The 19866-nt window shown below is 41.5% G+C and overlaps 1 protein-coding gene across 1 annotated transcript in view; it reads left to right on the top strand.

Moving 5' to 3' along the window:
• Window positions 1–217: 217 nt before the first annotated feature.
• The window catches only part of SRPX (sushi-repeat containing protein, X-linked), a 25390-nt gene continuing 5741 nt past the window's right edge, over window positions 218–19866 (top strand). The window contains exons 1-6 of the mRNA XM_010571386.1: window positions 218–326; window positions 3114–3173; window positions 9695–9886; window positions 10482–10658; window positions 16885–17011; window positions 18969–19090. Coding sequence (XP_010569688.1) covers window positions 218–326; window positions 3114–3173; window positions 9695–9886; window positions 10482–10658; window positions 16885–17011; window positions 18969–19090 — 787 coding nt within the window. The remainder of the gene's footprint in view (window positions 327–3113; window positions 3174–9694; window positions 9887–10481; window positions 10659–16884; window positions 17012–18968; window positions 19091–19866) is intronic.

Genomic DNA, 19866 nt, shown 5'->3' with positions numbered 1-19866 from the left:
TAAAGCAGCTTGTTGTTCTTGTCATTCTTCCTCAAATACCCAAGTTTTGTACTGTGATAATTTTAGCACTTTTAATGCAGAACAATGCTTTGTCCTTACGTGGCTTGGCAGCTAGTTTTGAACTATGTGAAGCAGAAATACTTTGTTTTGTGGCTGAGAAAATGAAGATGAAATGGCGACTTGCTCAGCGTCACTCATGGGGTGGCACCGGTGGGGAATGGGGCGCCAGGTCAGGTCTCGTGGCTGCCAGGACAGAAGCCATCTGCTGAAGCAGGACAGTTTTGCCGGCGGGACGCTGCGTAACGTGGCCGTACGTGCCTTGCGCGGTAAGGACAGGTCTGTCGGAGCAACGTGGGTGGGTGAATATGGAGAGAGGTAGGGCTGAGTACCAGGTCCAAGCACGTGTGAAGAAGGACGTGTGGAGACAGGAGAAAATCCGGCACCTCCGGGTGAGGTGACGCTGCTGTGCCAGGGGACCATGGCGTGGTGATGTAGGTATGTCCTCCCTCAGCCGGACCAGGTCTTCAGGGACACCCCTCAGGTCCAATCTCCATGGCGTGGCCTGAGGCCTCTGGGCGATGCCCAAACTGCCCTCGGTGCCCCCAAGTCGTGCAGGCTCTGCCGGCGTCGGCCATTGGTCTCTCTGTGAGAGGAGGCCATGGGCAAGTGGGAGCGAGACCCATGGGAGTCCTCTCCCCTGGTTCCCCAAGCCAGGCCTGGGGTGGTTATTAACAGTAACGACACATTGCTTGTTAGGAAAAAAACCTGACTCGCTTCTCATTTCGAGCTAGAAAATGAGCTGGAAATGGGAGATGTCAAATTCCATGAGCAAAGCCTTGTTTCAGGGCAGAAGTAGTGAATAACTCTTAAAGGCCAGTTTTTGTTAGAAGACTTTCAAAGCATTTAATTATTTCTTGTCTAAGGAAAGGTAAATATGTAAGAGTTCACATAGCATTTAAAATCAGTACATGTTAGAGCTAAAGTCACTGCACACTAAAATTTGGACAATTAAGAGTGGTAACACTGAGATAACAGTTTTATAACCCTCTGAGTGATTAGCTAAGAGTATCCCAATTTCTGACAGAATAATTGATGCTTAGAGAAGTGTTCATTTACATATCAAGGTCTTCACAAAACCCTCAGGGATCACAGCTTGCTTTTTATGTTATACGGTCAGACTTCAAGTGCAACAAAGTTTAACATTTTTATGTTGAGAAGTTTCTCAGATGTCAGTGTTTAAGCATCAAAAATTCAACCACAACAATAAATATAAAAAAATGCAGAGAAATGGCTCCGAAGTGATAGGAAGCCTGTGCTCTACATAAAGCCCTCCATTTCAGGGGAGAAGCTGTTCGGAAGTTCAATTCATCAGGTCCCAGATCGAGGCCTTCTGAAAATTGGTGGAAGGATCCCCAGTGATAACAGCAAGCTTTGAATCGGGCCCGAGGAGAGTTGTGGGCTTTTGCTATTTTTACGGTACATGTGAACACAGCTCTCCTGGTTTTTCACGTGCAGGAGCCTCAACGGCTCACGTAGCTGCAGTACTGGTTGAAGATTTTGGTCTGACGTGGAGCACGTGCATCTGCCGCTTCCCTGTGGTTCCCAGAAGGAGCTACTGAGTGCCGCAGGCTGGTTCGTGGGTCCTGGGTGTTAGTGCCCAAGGCACAAGTAATGGGGAGAGGAGGGTGATGGGAGACGCAAAGAGTCTCATCTTCAGGCGGTCCGAACCCTTGTGAGCAGTGCTGCGGCTGATGCTGTGGAGGGCACTGCCCTTCTGTAGGCAGACCCTATGCCCTAAAGCTACTCCGTGGAGCAGCTGCAGATGCGTGGGCTGGGTTTCTCTCCTGGGTTTTCCTGAGGTTGGTGAAGTAAGAAGTCAAGTTTCACCGTTTTCTGGGCAGTTTAGTTTGTTTTTTATAAGAAACGGAATCTGTTGACAGATGCTGACAATTTTGGGGAGATAAACATTGTTTTTGTAGCTCTTTTATCCTTATGCTAAATCATCCTAGCCATTAATGTCTCTTGGGTTTGATTTCTGCAGAAAGTTTGTGTGCTTTGCAGGTTAAATTGGTAGCTTATTGAGGTGCCTGAATTACTTAATTTAGCTTAACTTGAAGCAGCAACTTGTACAGACCGTGGTCTTGGACCTCAACAAATGGTGATGAAATATCGCCATAGCTGTAATTTTGAGATACCATGTGTGAGAAGCTCCTGTAGCGTAGTGCTGAGCCTGCTTAGTACCTGCCTATTGCATGTAAGGCTTTTAGATTTCTCAGAGGGGAAATTTGTATGAGCCCTTCTTGGAGAAGACTTATCTAGAATTTAGACTAGATTTCATGCTCTGAAGCTGCTGATTTTAATTAAATGTTGCTTAAGGATATTTTGAAGGCTTTCTTGCCAACTGCTGTGTTTTATTGATGAATTACTTGAATGGTGGTGCTCCAAATGGTTTCTGGTTTTTATAAAGCAGTTTCTACCTTTATTTTAAGCTTTTAACTGTTGCACAGGTTTTTAGAAGTACAGAACTATACTATCTCTTTATTTTGAACAACCCTAGAGGACTGCTTGATACCAAACTGTGTTTTTGATTTGAGTGTAACTTGTGTTTGCAGGTCATGTACCTCAATGTTTTGTTCTTGATATGAAGATCATACAGGTTGTAAAAGAGGGTTGTTCTTGAGTTATGCACATTTTACTTCTGCTGTTTGGCCTGATGGCTGTTAGAAGCCACTGACACTATAGAACCACTTTATAGTGAAACCTTTGATGTGCCCCTTCACCTGTACCTCCTCTGTTCTCTCTGCTCAGCTTCATGGTAGGTGGGCTTTCCATAGCAGAGGAACTGTGACTTGACTTGTGCAACACGGCATTGCACAACATTGCTCTAGGAGCAGTGAGAGAGATTTACTATTTCACTTGATTATCAGATCAATTTTCCCCTTCCAAATTCACTATAAACTGGGTCTGCTATGAATCTGAGCTTCAGAGAAGCCCGTGCTGATGGCATTGCATAGATTATTGCATCCTCATCTTGCATGTCTTTTCGCAAAGCTTTCTTTTAATTTATATTTCCTTTCTTGCTGCAGTTTTTTTTTCTCTATTTTGTATTGTAGGATCGGGATATTCACCCCTTGAAGATGACGAAGATGTGTATGCACGCAATAGATATAAAGGTGAATGCTTTGCTTATGTGCTAAAGATCAGCTGATTGCTGAGAGAAAGCTTTGTTCTTTTTCTTTTCATGGATTATAAAATCTTGGTGATCCAGTTCCATGGTTTTTCTCATGGATTTTTAGATCAAGATTTAATTTCTGCTTTTTTAACAATGGAAATTAGATGAAGTGCTGATCACCACTCTTTTATGCACCTGAGTAAGTAACTTTTGCACTGCCTTTGCTCTTGGAAGATCAGGTTGTTAAATCATGAAAATCTGGGAAGAGCTTCTCTTTCTTCTTCATACATCCTAACAAAACCATCAATGATAAGCTGACTCAAAACCTGGGCCTGCTGATGGTAATGTATAGAAGTACGTGCAAGAGAATGTGATTTTCATGACACACACACACCCCACCCCCCCCCCCCCCCCAAAATTGTTTGCGTTTCAGGTTAACCTGCTACCTGAAATGCCAAGTGAAGTGTGTTTAACAAATGAACGTGTACATTCCCTCCAAAAAATTATGTAGCTGGATGAATGAGTGAACGGACTGGTGTGTTTATAAAGCAAATTCAGGTTTTCTTCCCTATTCTAGAAGATTTTGCCATTCAGCAAGATTCAGAAGTTTTTTTGCCACTACCAGTAAATCTTCCGTTTACTATGTCCATTTTCTTAAAAAGTCTGCTTCTGTCTCAGTACCCCTCTCCTCTGCCAAAATCCCTCAGAAGCCTGGACAGTAAAGAAACCTAGCATTTAATTTGTTACTTTAAATGGTAACTGTGTTTCATTTTGGTAAACTAATCTGTGGACATGCTAGAATTGTAATCATTCTGATTACTTGAAAATACTGGGCATTGGTGTCTTCTTGTACATTATTGATTCTCTGCAAAGAATCAATGGGCCTTATAAGAGGTAAGTCATAAAGTAATTCAGACATTTATGAAGAACAAAGGGGAAGGCACAGATGCATACATATGGCTATGTTGCTGTTTTTCATAAATGTCTTATGTTCCTCCCAGTAAAATACTTCAGTATAAAATTTTGCTTTCAAACACATGCAGAAATATTTCTCTAAAGCTTTATTTAGGTAAACTCATTTTTCTTTGCCTTTTAACATGTAACCCTCTGAGACACATAGAAAAAGAATTCCACAGATCATGAAGATAAATCAATGCCAATTCATGCCAGGGCAGGCAAGTAGTTAAAATGCAGATTCTGTATAAATTCCTTTTATATGGTGATCCAAAATGGATTATACTCATGTCAGCCAAAATGTCACCAGGGTAAGTGAAACATAATGACTCATTCACGCAGATATTAAAAACTACCCTGAGTTTGGAAGCGCTACTGCCAAATGTTGCAGATCAGACAATGTGAATCTAAGAGTATAAAGCACTGGAGTAGAAAAGGCTCACTCTTCATTAGCATACTTATTTAAGTTGGTATGGGGGGGAAGGGGGTGGAGAAAGACAAAGCAAGGAAAAATGGGCTGAGTAGCTATGTTCAGAGCTTCTCCTTATATGTGCAGTCCAGCATCTTGGGTATGGCCCATTGCTCGGCAAATAAAACTTCCCAGTAACAAATAACTAAATGAATTTTCTTAACTGGTGTTAACGTATGTAAGCAGCATTGTTTTATCTTTGCACACATACTCCCTAAACAGTGCAAGTGAGCACACAAGTTTGTCCTCTGTGGCATCTGCAAACAAAACATTGCAGTTTATTGCAGGGGGAGGGAATTGACCTCCTACCAAACCTTTTGTCTTCATCTGGATGTTTTTCAACTTGCTCAGCTTTCCAGAGAAACATCGCTGACACTTTCTGTGCCCACGGCATTTTTACAGATATTTTCCCTTCCTCCCTGGTGAACCCTCAGCTCTGTTGGCTGGTGTACCAGCAAGCAACAGTATAGCCGGTCACTTTGCACGCTGCTTGTGAAGGAAATGCTCAGCTGAGGCTGGCGTTTAAACAGGACTGAGGGTTGGGGGAAACGATGCTCTAGAAAATGCTTTCCTTCATGCCACTTGGCATGGCTGTCTTGGATCGTATTTGATGAGGAAGGGCTTCCCGAATACAGCAGTTCCTGTGTTCATCACAGTTCTAGTGCCACTGCTTTGATGATCCTCATTTCCTATATGTTTTCTCAAATAGTGTAATGATCAAACGGTAGCCCTAGCTGTAGAGGCAACGTAGTGGCTTCAACTATTTCTGCTTGCTGCCTGTTTTCCGGTGGTTTCAAACACAGGACTGAGTCTCTGAAATGTTTTACTACTAAGTGATAACGCAGGCTATTGTATTGCTGAGGAATGGCACAAACTTTCTGTTAAACAAAAAAAACATTACATAAGTCCTGGTACCTAAAAACTCAAATTTCAGTTAGGTGAACAGAGCCCAGTACAGATGGTGAAGCTCCAGAACAGATGCCTGGGAAACCTGTAGCTGTTCTTATTCCCAAAGCCTTCAGGGACACGGCTGATCTTTTCTTGAGGCAGGGAACAGCTTGTGTGACCTCTCAGGGCCCCATCCAGCCCTAATATTCCACAAATACTCCATGTAGCTGCTTAGCCTTTGAAAACCAATATGTGCCTTTGCTTAAAAATAAACAGACTTTGATCTAAAACTTTTTTGTATCGTTTGATGTGCTTTCAGGCACATAAGCTTTTCAAGTTAGCTGGGGTTTTTTTTCAGTGCTATCACTTGGTCTAAACCCAGATATTTGCCCCCCTATAAACCCTGCCTCACCCACTTTCTTCTAATCATGTTCAGTTCCAGAGTAACGATAACAATATTTAGATGAAACAGATGTTCCTCCTAAACTCATCAAGTTATCTGCATCCAAAAGCATGCCTGGTTTTGTTTTTCTTTCTGACAATATCATTTGGTCCAGTAAAAGATGTGTTACCCCTCCCTAGGAGCCTTGCTTTGTTTCTCTCTGTAGACCACCATAGCTGCAATGACACTACAGGAAGGGCTTTTTCTTTTTCAGTATTCTGTTTGTGCATTAAACTGCATTTGTTAGCTGTTAGCTGCCACTTTTTTTTTTTAAATATATGTGCAGCTGTTTACTCAAGGCAAGCATGTTTTTAAAGCCACAAAAATTAGCAGAAAAACTCAGGCAATTTGCAATACCTGAAACAGCTGCTTTGCCTTTTTTTTTATTAGCCTCTTGATCATGTTGCAAAGTGTATTTGTCTTAACACCCTTTACAAAAGAGATCAGCCATGTGTGTTTGCACATTATATATGTGGAAAACCTGAGGTGTAAATACCTTGAACTGATTTGCTAAAGGATTATGTAGCTGGCTGGGGCAAAGGCTCAGCCTACCTGAGTCTTCATCCCCACTGTTGTGCCTCTTCAATCAGTGTTCTCCTAGTAACTTCAGGTTTAAACCCTTCTGCAGAAAAACTGAGGCCTTCTCTTTAGTTAAGGAGATCCTATGGCAAGTGGAAAAAACTTTTTTTTTAAATTAAAAATAAAAAAAAGAAGTTTGGGGTCTCAGGGCATGAGAAGAACAAGTGTGATAGAAAAGTTGGAAATTTGGGGGATGAGACCACTGAAGGAGTGATTATGGAAAAGCTGTTGTTAGTGGAGGAGGAAGAGGATTTCTCCAGGAGGTGAATGAGACAGGGGCTGCCTCTGTGAATCCAACATGCATGGCTTCCCCAAGAGAGTGGTCAGAGGTGATGCTTGAGACTGCACCAGTGGCAGTGGGGTAGGCAGCTCAGGAGGCTGCAGAGATGGGTGCTGTCATCACTCATTACTGCAGCAGTAGCTGATTGACTTCTGTTCCCATTAGCTCACACTCCTCAACTGTTCTCCCAGTTTTAATTTGGTTCATAGCAAGCATGAGAAATGTGAGCCACTGCGATACAGCCCCTCAACAAAATGGGCCAAGTCAGCTGATGGGGTTTTTTTAATGTCTTTTGGTAACTATGGGATAGAGGTTAGGGTGAAGGACAGGAAACAGTTCTAAAAAAAAAAAGAACCCAACAAAAAACCCATCCACAACAAAAATCACTCTCCACCAAACTACTTTGCATAATTGTAAGGTAAATAGTGGAGGATGTATTTCACATTCAGTACTTTTGGAAAATAGGACCATAGGTGGAAAAAAACAGAGACGGGATGATTGTGTGGCTGTGCCAAAAAGCTGAACTGCACTCTGCCCCTAACCTGCTGCGTGCTGTTAGACTGGTCTGCTCGTTTCCCATGCCTTGGTTACTGCCTGTTTGGTGACACTGGGAATAATGCCACTTGTACATCTTTGTAAAGGGTTTTCACGTGCATTGGTGAAATACAAAAATAAGCACGTCGCAGTACAATACAACTGCTTCAGAAACAGACTAACCTAGAGGAACATGCTCTTGGTCTAGTCAAAAGCTTGACAATTAGTCTCTGATTTTAGTCCTCAGATGCTACTTATGTTGATTCAGGACCAGCACAGCAAAACGTAGGTGTAAAATATAGTTTCCATTGGGAAAGCATGAATATGTCCTAGAGACATTGTACACTGCATATAAATATCCCATGTATGAGAAATAGGCTGTATTGATTATTGGTTGTGAGGAACTGGTCCAAGTCATGTAGAAAAATGTTCATAATAACTACAGGAATTAAGAGCTAGAAGTGAAGATCTGCCAAAGATGACCTAGAAATTATTTTTAAATGTCTCCTGTGACTTTGTCAGGATGAAGGCTAAAACTCTGTGTTTAGTTTGCTTGGGGTTTTTATTTCCATCTTTCTTGCAGGCTTTGAAAGTTTTGTCATGTACCTCCTGCATGTCACACATTGTCCCACAGGATTTCAGGACCTGTCATCTTTCTCTTTTTGCCTTGCAATCCTTCCCTCTCTCCCTCCCTCTCAATATGTCCTTTTCAACGCTTGGAGCTGAGAAGGGGCAGGCTTAGTCACTCCTTGTGTAGGAAATTCCTAGTGAGAAGCTGCTTGCTGCAGAAAAAGTATGGCTTTGTTGGTGCGCTCTGTTGTCAAAGCTAAACAAAGATTTTGAAGCTTTGGCTGCGAAGGGGAAGTCTCTCTTTGATACTGCACCCATCAGTATCACAGTATGGTGTTTAATCCTCACAAGAAGATGGTACCCATATCGTGAGTATTTTAAAGTGTAGTCCTGACCAGTTATTAAAGGTTCAGTTTTATGTACATCTGTTTCCCTTTTTCCGATGAGTTTGCTAGGAGCATTAGCCGTGAAGTCCCAGCCAAATTCCATCTTTCCTCTGACTTGGCAGATCCATCCATGTCACTGTACTGCATCCAGGAGGGAACTAGAAGGTGGTTCTCGTAGTTCAGGCTACATTTCCATGATATTAGGGAAAGATAGTCCTCCACCCATCTTTGGAGGTGAAGACTATGACACATGAAGTCCAGACCTTTGAGAACATTTAGAACTGGATTTAAATTTCTGCAGCTTGGGTTCCCTTTTCTGAATATGTGCTAAGTATATAGTATGCTCATGAATGAACATTGATATCCTCTGAAGGATTTGACAATAGGAAGTGCAGGGGTTTGTGCTGTCAAATATATGCATTGTGCCTGAATGCATGTTGCTCTTAGAAGCTACAAATTATTACCAAAAAGACGAAGAAGGTCAGAACTTTCTCAGAAGCTCTTGACTTAGTCTGTTGGATTGGACACTTGCCTTCAGATTTAATCATGGCAATGGTATTGTGCCCATTTGCTGGAAGAAGACCATTTTGTTGGTGATATAAAGAGTAGTTGAATGTTTCAGTATGGCATCGCAGAACTGCCGAGAACAGTGAAGGAGCTGCTGTTCTTGCACACTTCACAAGTTCCAGTTCGGGCTTAATCCTGGGTGCTAACTTGGAAAGTAACTTTGCAAAACTGGAGTTGTACTTAAAACCTGAATGGTTGTTCTGACACATGAAGGATGTGTACAGACAGGCTTGACATATGGACAATAAGATTTATGTAAGTCACACCCTTTCTAACTGTGGGAGAGCTTGAACTATCACAGAGTTCAGCTTTACTGCACAAATTATTATGGAAGATTTTTTTTATTTTAAATGGGCAGTGAGGGAGCTAAATGTTGTAAGGATTACAGCTACAGCTAGACCAAAGGTCTTCCTAATGCGTGCAGACTTTTGTTACCAAACAGAAGGTAGATGTATCCATTTAAAAAAATGAGGGGGGAAAAAGGTCCGGTTGTCATTAAACTGTCCACATGGTGGCACACTTCTTCCACGGACAAAAAAAACCATAACCGACCCCCCTCCCCGCCCCCCCCCCCCCCCCCCCCCCCCCCCCCCCAATCTAATGGCTACAATCTTTAATTTTTTGTAATAAAAAAGAGCTGCCAGTCTTTGAAGGGCTGACCTTCTGGTGTGTAAGACTTAGTGCACCTTGCTCCACTGTTACTTCTCCACTTTGAGGATTGGTGGCTTTTTAAATAAGACCTTTTTTTCTGTTTCTTCTCTGTGACCTTGAATAAAGAAAGTGATTTTATGTTTGTGTCTGACCTTTTACATTTTGCGAAGTACTGTGAGTGGTTTTTTGTTCTCTGTGCTAGAAACACCGTGGTGCTCCCCCATTAAGGTGAAACACGGTTATGCAAACTGCAGGACACCTCAAGGGGAATATTACAAGAATGTATTGGGAACAAGGTGTGATATTCGCTGTCAAAAAGGCTACGAACTGCATGGCCCTCAGCAGCTAATTTGTCAGTCAAGCAAACGCTGGTCTGGGAAAGTGCTTTGCAAACGTAAGTAGCTGTGAAATTTGTGCATGCAGCTTGTGCCTCAGATTCAGCGGACAATAAACTTGCCTTTAAAACAGAGATCTAGGGATTGTTATTTGCATTTTAAACATTGACAGTATACTTGGATATGTATATTGGCTTGTTGCTGAGGATCTTACAGTGGTACATGGCGTGATAAGTGTCATGAATGGTGCAAATACTCTTGGCAGAGGACAAAGATAAGGAACATTTTATGAGTGTGGGATTTTGATTTGTGGGAATAATTTTATGACAGAGCCATAAAGCTCCTTTAAGATACTGCCTATCTTGGATTTTGTAAGCTGACAATTTGTATTGGATGTCTAAGTGGGCTTTTGCTGTAAAACACTTTCTGAAAAGAGAGGAATAGGTACTTGTCATCTTTTTCTCATATAAATATTGCATTAGGCCACTGTGTTTGTAAAGTTAAATTTGAAATGCAGCTAATAAGAACAGTGTGAAAAGCCTCATGTGGAACATGACTTTCTCCCACTTGTCGTTATTTCTGTGTAATACCCCCCATTCACATTACTCTACAGGGGGATAACAGGTTTCCAGAAATCTTTGTTTTCTATTCCAGAAAAGCGCTGCCCCACCCTGTCCATGCCGACCAATGGGGGCTTCAAGTGTTTAGATGGTGCCTACTTTGGCTCAAGGTGTGAGTACTACTGTTCACCAGGATACCAGCTGAAAGGCGACCGTATAGTAACGTGCATGGACAACAAAGTTTGGAGTGGCCGGCCAGCATCCTGCGTTGGTAAGTAGGATGGTTAGTCTGCATCCTGGAAAGGTCTATATCTTGTGGTACCTGCTGGTGCCCGAGTCCTCCAAATGGATTAAAAAATGCTCTTTTATCCAGTTTTGGGGGGGGGGGAAGCTACTGTCCCTTTCGAGGAAGCAGAGGACAGTTTTCCAAGGGATACAAAGTGCTCTCTGTCACTTGGTATACTTTCAGTCCCAAGTGAACGTCTTCCTTACACACACACACAATCAGGTCCAGGCATTATCACTTTAATAAAGATGAGGCTGGTGTAAATAGTCAGTGCTTTACAATGCTTATAACAGTCTTTGCTGATCTCCTGGGTGACTTGTTGGTGACTATGCTGCTCTTCTAGCATGTTCTCTGTGCTGGAGTCTGTCCTGCTCTCTGCAACTTAATGATAAAACAGGTTTGAAACCAAACCCTTTGTCTGACCTCCCCTGTTGCTGTTCTTTCTTGGGGTCATGATTTCCAAATATATCCCAGAATATGAATGGACTGTAGTTACCAGCATGGTTGCAGTGAGCTAAACTAAATTTCAGCCTAGTTCACATTAGTTATGCCAGCAATTTTCATTACATAGTCAGCAGTCTCATGGGAACCTCAGCTGGAATAATTGGTTTTATATACATAAATCAAAAGAGAGATAAACAAATACTGAGATAGAACTTTCCTTCATACTAATGAGATTTCAGCAGATAGTGAAGTCTCAGCTGCTGCTCTTGTTTCTGGGAAGTCTCTGATAAAAGGTTCAGCAGCCACCCACAAAGGGTATTTTTTGGCCATCTGAATTGGCTACCAGTAATTTAATTTAAGCTTGTGGGTGGTAGAGTATTTGTGCTCAGTGTTTTCTGTGTATGATAACTCGGTTTTCCTCAAAATGCCTGTGGATCAGTTAGGTTGGCAAATGGCTTTGGAGTCTCTCCACTGTGGCCTGACATTCATAGGATTTTGTTCAGCTTTCCTGTTACTTGGTGTTGTGCAAATGTAGAAATGAGCCTGCTGCTTGGGTCTAGACTGTTTGTGGTGTCTTTTGTTTTTATTGACAAAAACAAGCCTTGTCTTTCTCAGTGGTGTGGGCAGAGGAAGAAAAACAAACCCTTTTAAGTTTGGGAATGATAAAATATTGTCCTCTGTATTTCCTGGCAATTTCAGAACCTCATCTGTTTGCAGCAATGGAGTGCTTATTACAGAGGATGCTGTCTTGCAGAGTAGAGTAAGCAAGAATGTCTTAAGAAAAAAAGAGGCTAAGTTAGCACCAACACTTCTTTTTTATTCCAAAAATGCAGGATATTTGCTGCATAGGGTATGATTGCAAGTCCCGAGTAATCCAGTAAAAATAATACTATTATTTAAGTTCTGGCAATACCACATAGCATGGAGAAGACCCCTTCAAACCTTGTGTGCACACAGTTCCTATATGTAGATAGTGAGTTGTGCAGTTAGAAAACTGTTTAATAAGGTTATGTTTTGACCTCTTGATAGGTAGGATAGAGATATTTTTTTTGTGAGCAGACATGACACTAACAATATAATGCAGTTTGCAGCTGACAATATATCCCTTACTGTAATTCAGTAGTTACAGAAAAGTCATTGGTGAACTGCAGCCTACAAAAGCTTACCAGTGGCCAGGAGAGAACTGGCTCAACAGCTCACTTTCAGCTGAGTAGTAAAATTAAGGTGGGGGGAGCAATGAAATACAAAGGCAAAGAGGCTGGTTTATTTCTTACTTTAGCATGTAAGTAGTTAGTTGCACTGTGCACAGTAGGTATGTTATTTATGATCATAGGCATGGGCTGGTAAAGTTCGTGTCATTGCAAATAGGTAGGGAAGTGGCCCAGGGACACCACAGCTATTGGCATCAAGTATGGCAAAATTACTGCAGACCTGAATTTATAATCCTCTTGAAAACAAGGGGCTTTCCTCTATCCTTTTGTACTGCAGTTGCGCTCCTCAGCATTTTTGCACAAAACTATGTGGGGTTCACAGTGCAATAGTGAAGATCCATGTAGGAAAGGCATAAGGCTAACATTATTGCTGAAACAGATATTCATTAAAAGGGGGGAAAAAAGTGTGTTGGTTTTTCTTCAGTTAAAGAAAATTAGGTATGTTTTAGCAGTCAGTTACAGAAGCCCTTACAGACAGTGAGTATTCTGTCCTAACACAGCAGACTGTCTGTCCCCTGTTCCCCTCCTGTAAGAGGAAGGATAGCTTTCATGTTGCTGAAATAACTTTTGATGAAAAAAAAAACAACATACAGCTGCTTTTGGTTATCAGTTAGCTAAAAATGCCAATACTGACTTGGATAATATTTCCACTATATCCTTAATGCACTGTAACATAGATTGAAATAGGTATTTTCCTCTAGAAGATAGAAAAATGTCACCACCTTTTCTTTTATAAAGGTTTCATTTTCCTGCTGATTGTATAACAGATGTTGCGGTAAATGGCTATCACTGTGCTAAGTCATCCTTTTGTCACATCAATACAGTCTTACCCTAAGTAGTTAACTAACAGCTTCCAACTATGGATGTCTGAAACGAGCTTTGCACTCTGAGTCATTAATTATACAGGCCCTGATAATGGATGTTTTGAAATACAGAGCAATGCCTTGTGGAGGGGGTTGGGGAGAGCAGGACAATGTTTTTCATTCCCCCTTTTATGATTTCCAGTCTCTTCATCTCTTCATGCTTTTGACACAGACTAATGTTTTGAATTAACTTCCAGCCATTGTTTAATGTCATCAACAATCAGTAATAGTATGTTTATATAGCAGCAGACCGTTTACCTATCCCATGTGGACTCCTGAATAAGCAAGCAGTGGGCAGTCAGTACCATCCCTCTGTTTCTTTCCTCTTTTCATCCCAAATTCACAAGCAAATAAACGTAAACCGTTAACAAACTATGAGAAAGTCAGTTAACAAGCTCTTTAAATTTTGTTGAAATTGTTTATATGGCCAGTCCCAGAAGTATGTTTAAAAAAAAAAAATAATAAACCTAAAACTTATTTGCAAACTTCGCATTTTTCTCCACAAAGTTCAAAAGGCTGCTTTAAAATTCGGTATTCCACTGCTGACCTCCTGATGCCATGTCTGCAATGCCACTTCCCTGCATGGAGCCAGAGTACCAGTTGCCGCTGCCGAGGAGAGCGACAACTTACAAGAACATGGCTGAACAGTGCCAAATTTTTTATGAAAACTCCCTTTCCCTGCCTGTGATTTAAACCTTGCAGGCGAGATTCACCCATTTAATACATAGCCCTGCTAAACAGCTTAAGTCTGCTTGGCTTTTCGTCATTTTTTTTCAGCAGTGACGCTGTAGTAAAAAGCGTAAGACTAGCCATAGGGGCTCACACACCTTGCAGCGTGTCCTGGCTCCAACTCTGCCCAGGAACCACTTATTAAGCAAGAGAGTCTGACAATCCGGCACTTACAGGACGATTTTTCCCTCTGATAAAACCTCCCCAGCAGTCAGCAATCTTGTGGGTTCCTCTGTTGGGGTTTGTTTTGGAACCAGTTTAGTTTTCTGACCTGCAGGTGGGCACCTTGCTCACATCATACGTTTTACTGAAGGTTTTTTGGGGGGTTGTGTTTCAGTTTTGTCACTTGTGCATTTGCCTGCACGTTCTCTGGTCACCTTGTCTGCATTTAAATGGATTGGGGTTTTTTAAGACCTGTCTTCCTTCTGGACAAGCTGTGGCCAAGGTGCTTAATATGCTATATATTGGCTGCAACTTTGTAGAAAGGGCATGAGGAAAAAGACCTGAGCTCTGTTTGGTTTAACACATCCCAGTGGCCACTGCAGTTAAAGAGCCTCTTTGGTAGACAGCTGCTTTCTCTCGGTCTGTTGCGAAGCAGAGGTTTTCTGGTGGGATTCATTTAGTGCCTGTTGAATGCTAAGAGGCAGCTGAAATGACCAAAGAAAATATCCTTTCCAGGAATTTTTAAGTCCAGCTAAAAAAGGCTGCCTGGCCCCTGGGTGCTCAGTGAGTTGGTTCCCACAGTAACCATATTGTTTGTCTTTACGATGTGGAAATCCAAGCTGGTTCATACCAGCCAGTCTTCTCTGCACTAAGTAGCATAATGAGCTTTCTGATTAATTAAGTGCTTAAAACACTGGGTCTTTAAATGCCATTCTGTCTTTAAATAAATGTCATGCTGGAATAAATGTATACTGTCCATAGCACAGTGGTGAGCTGTCGCCACAGTAAACTAACCAGAGCCAGAAGCAGCCTTGGTGAGACTGGGTTATTTCCTACCCTAATTCAGCTGCGCTGGGAGGTTATTGAGGGCAACGTAGTTTTGTAGAGGAGGGCAGAGCTCTCGCTGGCTGTGGTGTGAGCAGGTTTCCACATATAATGGGAAGGTACTCCAAAAAAAAAAGGAGTGAATAAGGAACACAAGGAAGGGAGACAAAGTGCTTCCTACAGCCAGAGTGGACGCTTGAAAATCCTGCTTGCCTGTGTACTGCAGCAGATGAGAGAAGGAGGAGTCAACTCAAAAAAGTGAAAAAGTTAAAGAAGCCATAAAGAAGTAACTGCCTTATGTACCTTTAGTGAAGGGTGTTCTTGTAAAGCACAGGAAGCTTCAAAAGCTGTTTATAGGATTCTGCTGTTCATTTGTGATTGCTCCACTCCCTGCAGTGGGAACCCAGTCTTGCTAGCTTCACCTTCTAGTAAGATCTACAAAGAAATCAACTGTTATTCTCCCAATACTATAGGAAGATACATATATTTTTTCATAGTTTATTTGCAAAAACAACCCACAAAAATAAGCATTTGTGTAAGGCAGTTTGCAATATTCTTGACGTTTTCTGAATAACTTCGGTACCACACTTACTTGCCTGTGCCTCCCCTGCTCCCTTCCATGCAAAATTAAGACTGGATCTCTTCCTATGGAAGTGCCTCCCAAAGCTGCAGTGTTTGGGGTTGGAAGAAAACTCTTACAGAAGAAATAGAGATAAGCCAGTTTTCAAGAGTCCCAGGTCCTCGGAATACCATTAAAAGTTTGAAGGGGTTGTAGCAGTGCTGCACTTGCCCTAGTTATACTGGTAGAAAACATTGTGTGTTGCTTGTAGAACATGAAGGTCTATGAAATTATTTTGTATATTTGATGCTTTATAAAGATCTAAACCTTTTCTCATTGCTGTTTTTTTTTGAAAGAAATCCAGATTATACTTTTTGTATCTGCCCTGCAAATGAAAAGACAAGGCCTGCCACCCTTTAAATTTTAAGCAGCACTTAGGGATTGTTTTCTGTTTGCAGGTAAAGAGCAATCCTGTCTCTGTGTTGATTTTTAAAGCTGGTATATGACTCTATGGCTTTAGACTTCATTTCGCGTATAACCTAAGTGGTGGTAAAAAAACTTGAGACTAAGCTATTAAAGATTTTTATTTTTTTTAAAATGAATGATTGTGATGGTGTTTGGGCTTGGTTCACCCATATATTTCTGCTATGCTGGCAGGACTGGCAACGGAAGCGGCTGGAGATGAGTAGCTGTGCCTTTGTCCTCCATCAGGGTCTTTTATCATTGCCACTGCTCCTTTACTCCTGAATAAGTCACAGTGTTCTGCTAGCTGTTAAACAGGCTTTCAAAACTTACCTGGTCTACTTTTGTTTTGTATTACCTGTAAGGCATTATTATAAGAATTACTTGAAAAAAATCAAATGGAGCAGCAATTCCCTGCAAAATGAAAATTGCCTTAGTCTTCCGTTGTTTCTCTTTTTGCCATTGCTGCAGGAAAAATAATCAAGAATTTAACAATAACATGCAAAGTTATCATAGAGAGAGATTTGTGTTCAGTGTGCTTTACAAATGTTCTTAATCACAATATCTACTGCACAGATGAACAAAGAGAGGCAGAGCAGATAAACAGAAGGGTCAAGCTCCTCAGGTACAATCTTGGGTATTCTTTCTTAGAGTTCAAAGCTAAATACAGTCAATTTGTAGACATTGCTTTTTAAATGGGGACTAGATAAATAAAGTTACAATAACTACTTTTTAATTAGTTTTTTACATTGGGGGGGAGGGGCGATCGTTGTCATCTCTTACTCACAAAAATGTGAGAAGTACAGGCTCTACCTGCCTTGGCTGGGCCAGCTCCAGTATTGAGGAGGCCAGCTGAAGGTGGTCCTGAATTATGCTAACAGGGCAAGAGCTGTGAAGAAAATGCATAGCTATTACACATGCACATGTGCCCATTTCTGTGATGTTTATTTCAACAGATACTGAACCTCCAAGAATCCAGTGCCCAAGCGTGAAGGAGAAAACTGCGGAGCCCAACAAGTTGACAGCCAGAGTGTTCTGGGACACCCCGGAGGGACGAGACACTGCTGACGGGATTCTGACAGAGTAGGTGCAAATCTGTAAACGTTTGCCTTTTCTCCTTTTTATTCCTGGGGTGCTTGGTTAGTAATTCACTTGATGAGGGTGGCCAGATACTCCTTCCCCTTAATTCATCCAAGATGCTTATTTACAGCTGTCACATGTAAAGAATTGAAAAATTAAAAATTGGCAACTTGAATCATTCAGGACCTGGCATGTAGAGGGGTAGCAGATTGCTGTGGTTATTTTAGAGCTGATGGAATAAATGACAATAGCATTTTGACTGCACCTGTGAAACTTTCCAGAGCTGCTCTGTGGGTCTCTTCTCACATACAACAAGTTTTCTTACAGCAAGTTACCTTTTATAGATAACAATGAAAAGATAATAGTGCATTGGAGGTAGTAGCAGAGACAATTTTGACTGTCTTAAAAAAAAAACAAGACAAATTGTGTCACAAAACAATATCTGCAATCATCTTTAGGCTTCTTCCTGAAGTAGTGCTGAGTACTGATGTCACAGCGTTCTGCAGTTACTTGTAAAGTAATGCCTCTCATTTGAAACTTAGGGAGTTTTAAACATAGGATTTAAACTTAACACTTTCTTCAAAATTTCCTTGACAATTTTTATGGTTTCACAGTCACACTTTCTGGAAGAGCAAGGTGCGCTTGTGATGGTACCACTGTCTCTGATTTTCCTATCTTTATTGTGCAGGAGTTATGGCAGTCTGTCTAGATTATTATAATGGAAAGAATATAGAAAAATCTGCTTTTTTCATTAAGCAAGTTACATCTTGGTATTAGTAGACTGGTTAAGCTTAAAAATCTCAAAGTTGTAAGCTTAAAGATGTTTACAGTCTTATGTGAATACAAAAAAGCTGTTGAAAGACACAGTGACATTGCCTTTTTATTGTTACATTTTAAATAATAACAGAAAAAAAGAATCAATTACACAATTAAAAACAGTACTGCTGTTAAGGTCTAATGTGATAATTCTATGGCAATTAACAGCATAAAAAAATTAAGCCTGATAAAATAAAAACTTTGAAAAGTGTCAGAGTAAAGAAATTCCAAAGTCTTTTTGATGAAATAATGTCTGGCAAGCAAAAAAATGGGGAATACCCATGTAGACTTTGTCATATGAGTAACTGTTCCCAGCTCTGAAGAGGCTATCTGTTGAATCTGTAGAAGCTTTTCCATAAATCTGTTTTTATAAAATCTTGCTAAACTGTGATGTTTTATAGAGTGTACAGTGCTTTCCTTAAATGCACTGGGTCCTGCAGTCCCGTGAGTATGTAAGCTTTCCCATTACATGAAACACTGCTCAACCTCACTTCTTCAGTACCGAGGATACGTTTAGTACATCTGAATTCTCCTGACACATTTGCAGGATAGGAACAAGTTCCAGGTGAAAACACTGCTGTGGGTCACTACACCCTTCTGCTGTGACAATAGATCTCGCTTTCTATTCCATTTTTCTTCATTAGTATAGTCACAGGAGCAGTGCAGAGCACTCAGATGGGGTATGTCCCCATTGTAAGAGGCTGGAAGTTTTCTTGCACTCCACCAGCTCTGGGTTATGCTCCAGCCCTGACAATACAAAATGAGGGAGGATCAAGCTTGATTTTTCTTTATGTAAGGAAAAGGAAGCTCAAGTTCCTTTGGGCATGACGTGATGCTTGGCTACACTATGGATTGCCTTACAGGAAGCAAGCAGGCCCTGCCTGGTCTGCCTCCCTTGTGTCAGCAGGGTGGGCCCCTTTTGTATGACTCCAGGGTGGGCAAGTTTAAATACTGTGGTCTCTGCTGCCCAGCTTCTTCCTTTGCTTACTCTCAGTCTTGAGTCACATAATGCAGCCAGACAGTCTTAGCATGCCACAGCCTTCAGTATTCAGGCTTTTACAGCATTGTCAGTAGGAAAATGCTCGTGAATTTACGAATGCCTGTCCCATTTTCTCTCTCTCTCTTTTTTTTTTTTTTTTTTAAGTGTTATTTTGAAAGGCCTGCCACCAGGGTCACATTTTCCAGAAGGCGACCACAAAATCCAATATACCGTGTATGACAGAGCTGAAAACAAAGGCACTTGCAAATTTCTTGTTAAAGTCAGAGGTAAGAGTGATGTTTTATCCTATATAAATACAGTCACTGATTTGCATCAGTAGGCAGTTTGAGAAATGTCCTCATTTCTATATTTGTCTGCATATGTATGTGTATATAAACTGTATGTTGATGCTGAAAGGGAGAACGCTGTCTTGCTTGAGACAAGGGGGCCAGGCCTGCAGCAGGGTGGACAGCCTGTACTCCACACATCAGGGAAGAGCTTTGTTGATCTGTCCTGCCTCCAGCTCCACACTCCTGCCCTCCTGCTGGCTTCTCCCTGATACTTATCTTGTGAGCTGCTGAAACAAGTATGCAAAGGAGCTTTTTCAGCTGTGACTCGCATCTGTCAAGCAGGGCTGCCCTTTCACAAGTCCAGATCTTGAAATCTGGATTTGAATATACAGAGGTGAAACCTGTAGTTTTCAGCTTCAGCTCTCTTTGTGCTCCATGACCTTTTGTCACCATGACACCACAATCACTTGCATACACCTATACATCTGTATCATTTCAGTTTACATACAGAATCATAGAATCATTTAGGTTAGAAAAGACCTTTAAGATCAACAAGTCCAACCGTTAACCTAGCAATGCCAAGTCCACCACTAAACCATGTCCTTAAGAGCCACATCTACACATTTTTTAAATACCTCCAGGGATGGTGACTCTACCACTTCCCTGGGAAGCCTGTTCCAATGTTTGACAACCCTTCTGGTGAAGAAATTTTTTCCTAATATCCAATGTAAACCTCCCCTGGCACAACTTGAGGCCATTTCCTCTTGTCCTAT

Source organism: Haliaeetus leucocephalus, unplaced genomic scaffold (assembly GCF_000737465.1).
Source record: "Haliaeetus leucocephalus isolate CR32 unplaced genomic scaffold, Haliaeetus_leucocephalus-4.0 Scaffold317, whole genome shotgun sequence".
Classification (NCBI taxonomy): domain Eukaryota; kingdom Metazoa; phylum Chordata; class Aves; order Accipitriformes; family Accipitridae; genus Haliaeetus; species Haliaeetus leucocephalus.
The sequence above is the reverse complement of the archived record's forward strand: the minus strand, read 5'-3'. Positions and strand labels throughout refer to the sequence as shown.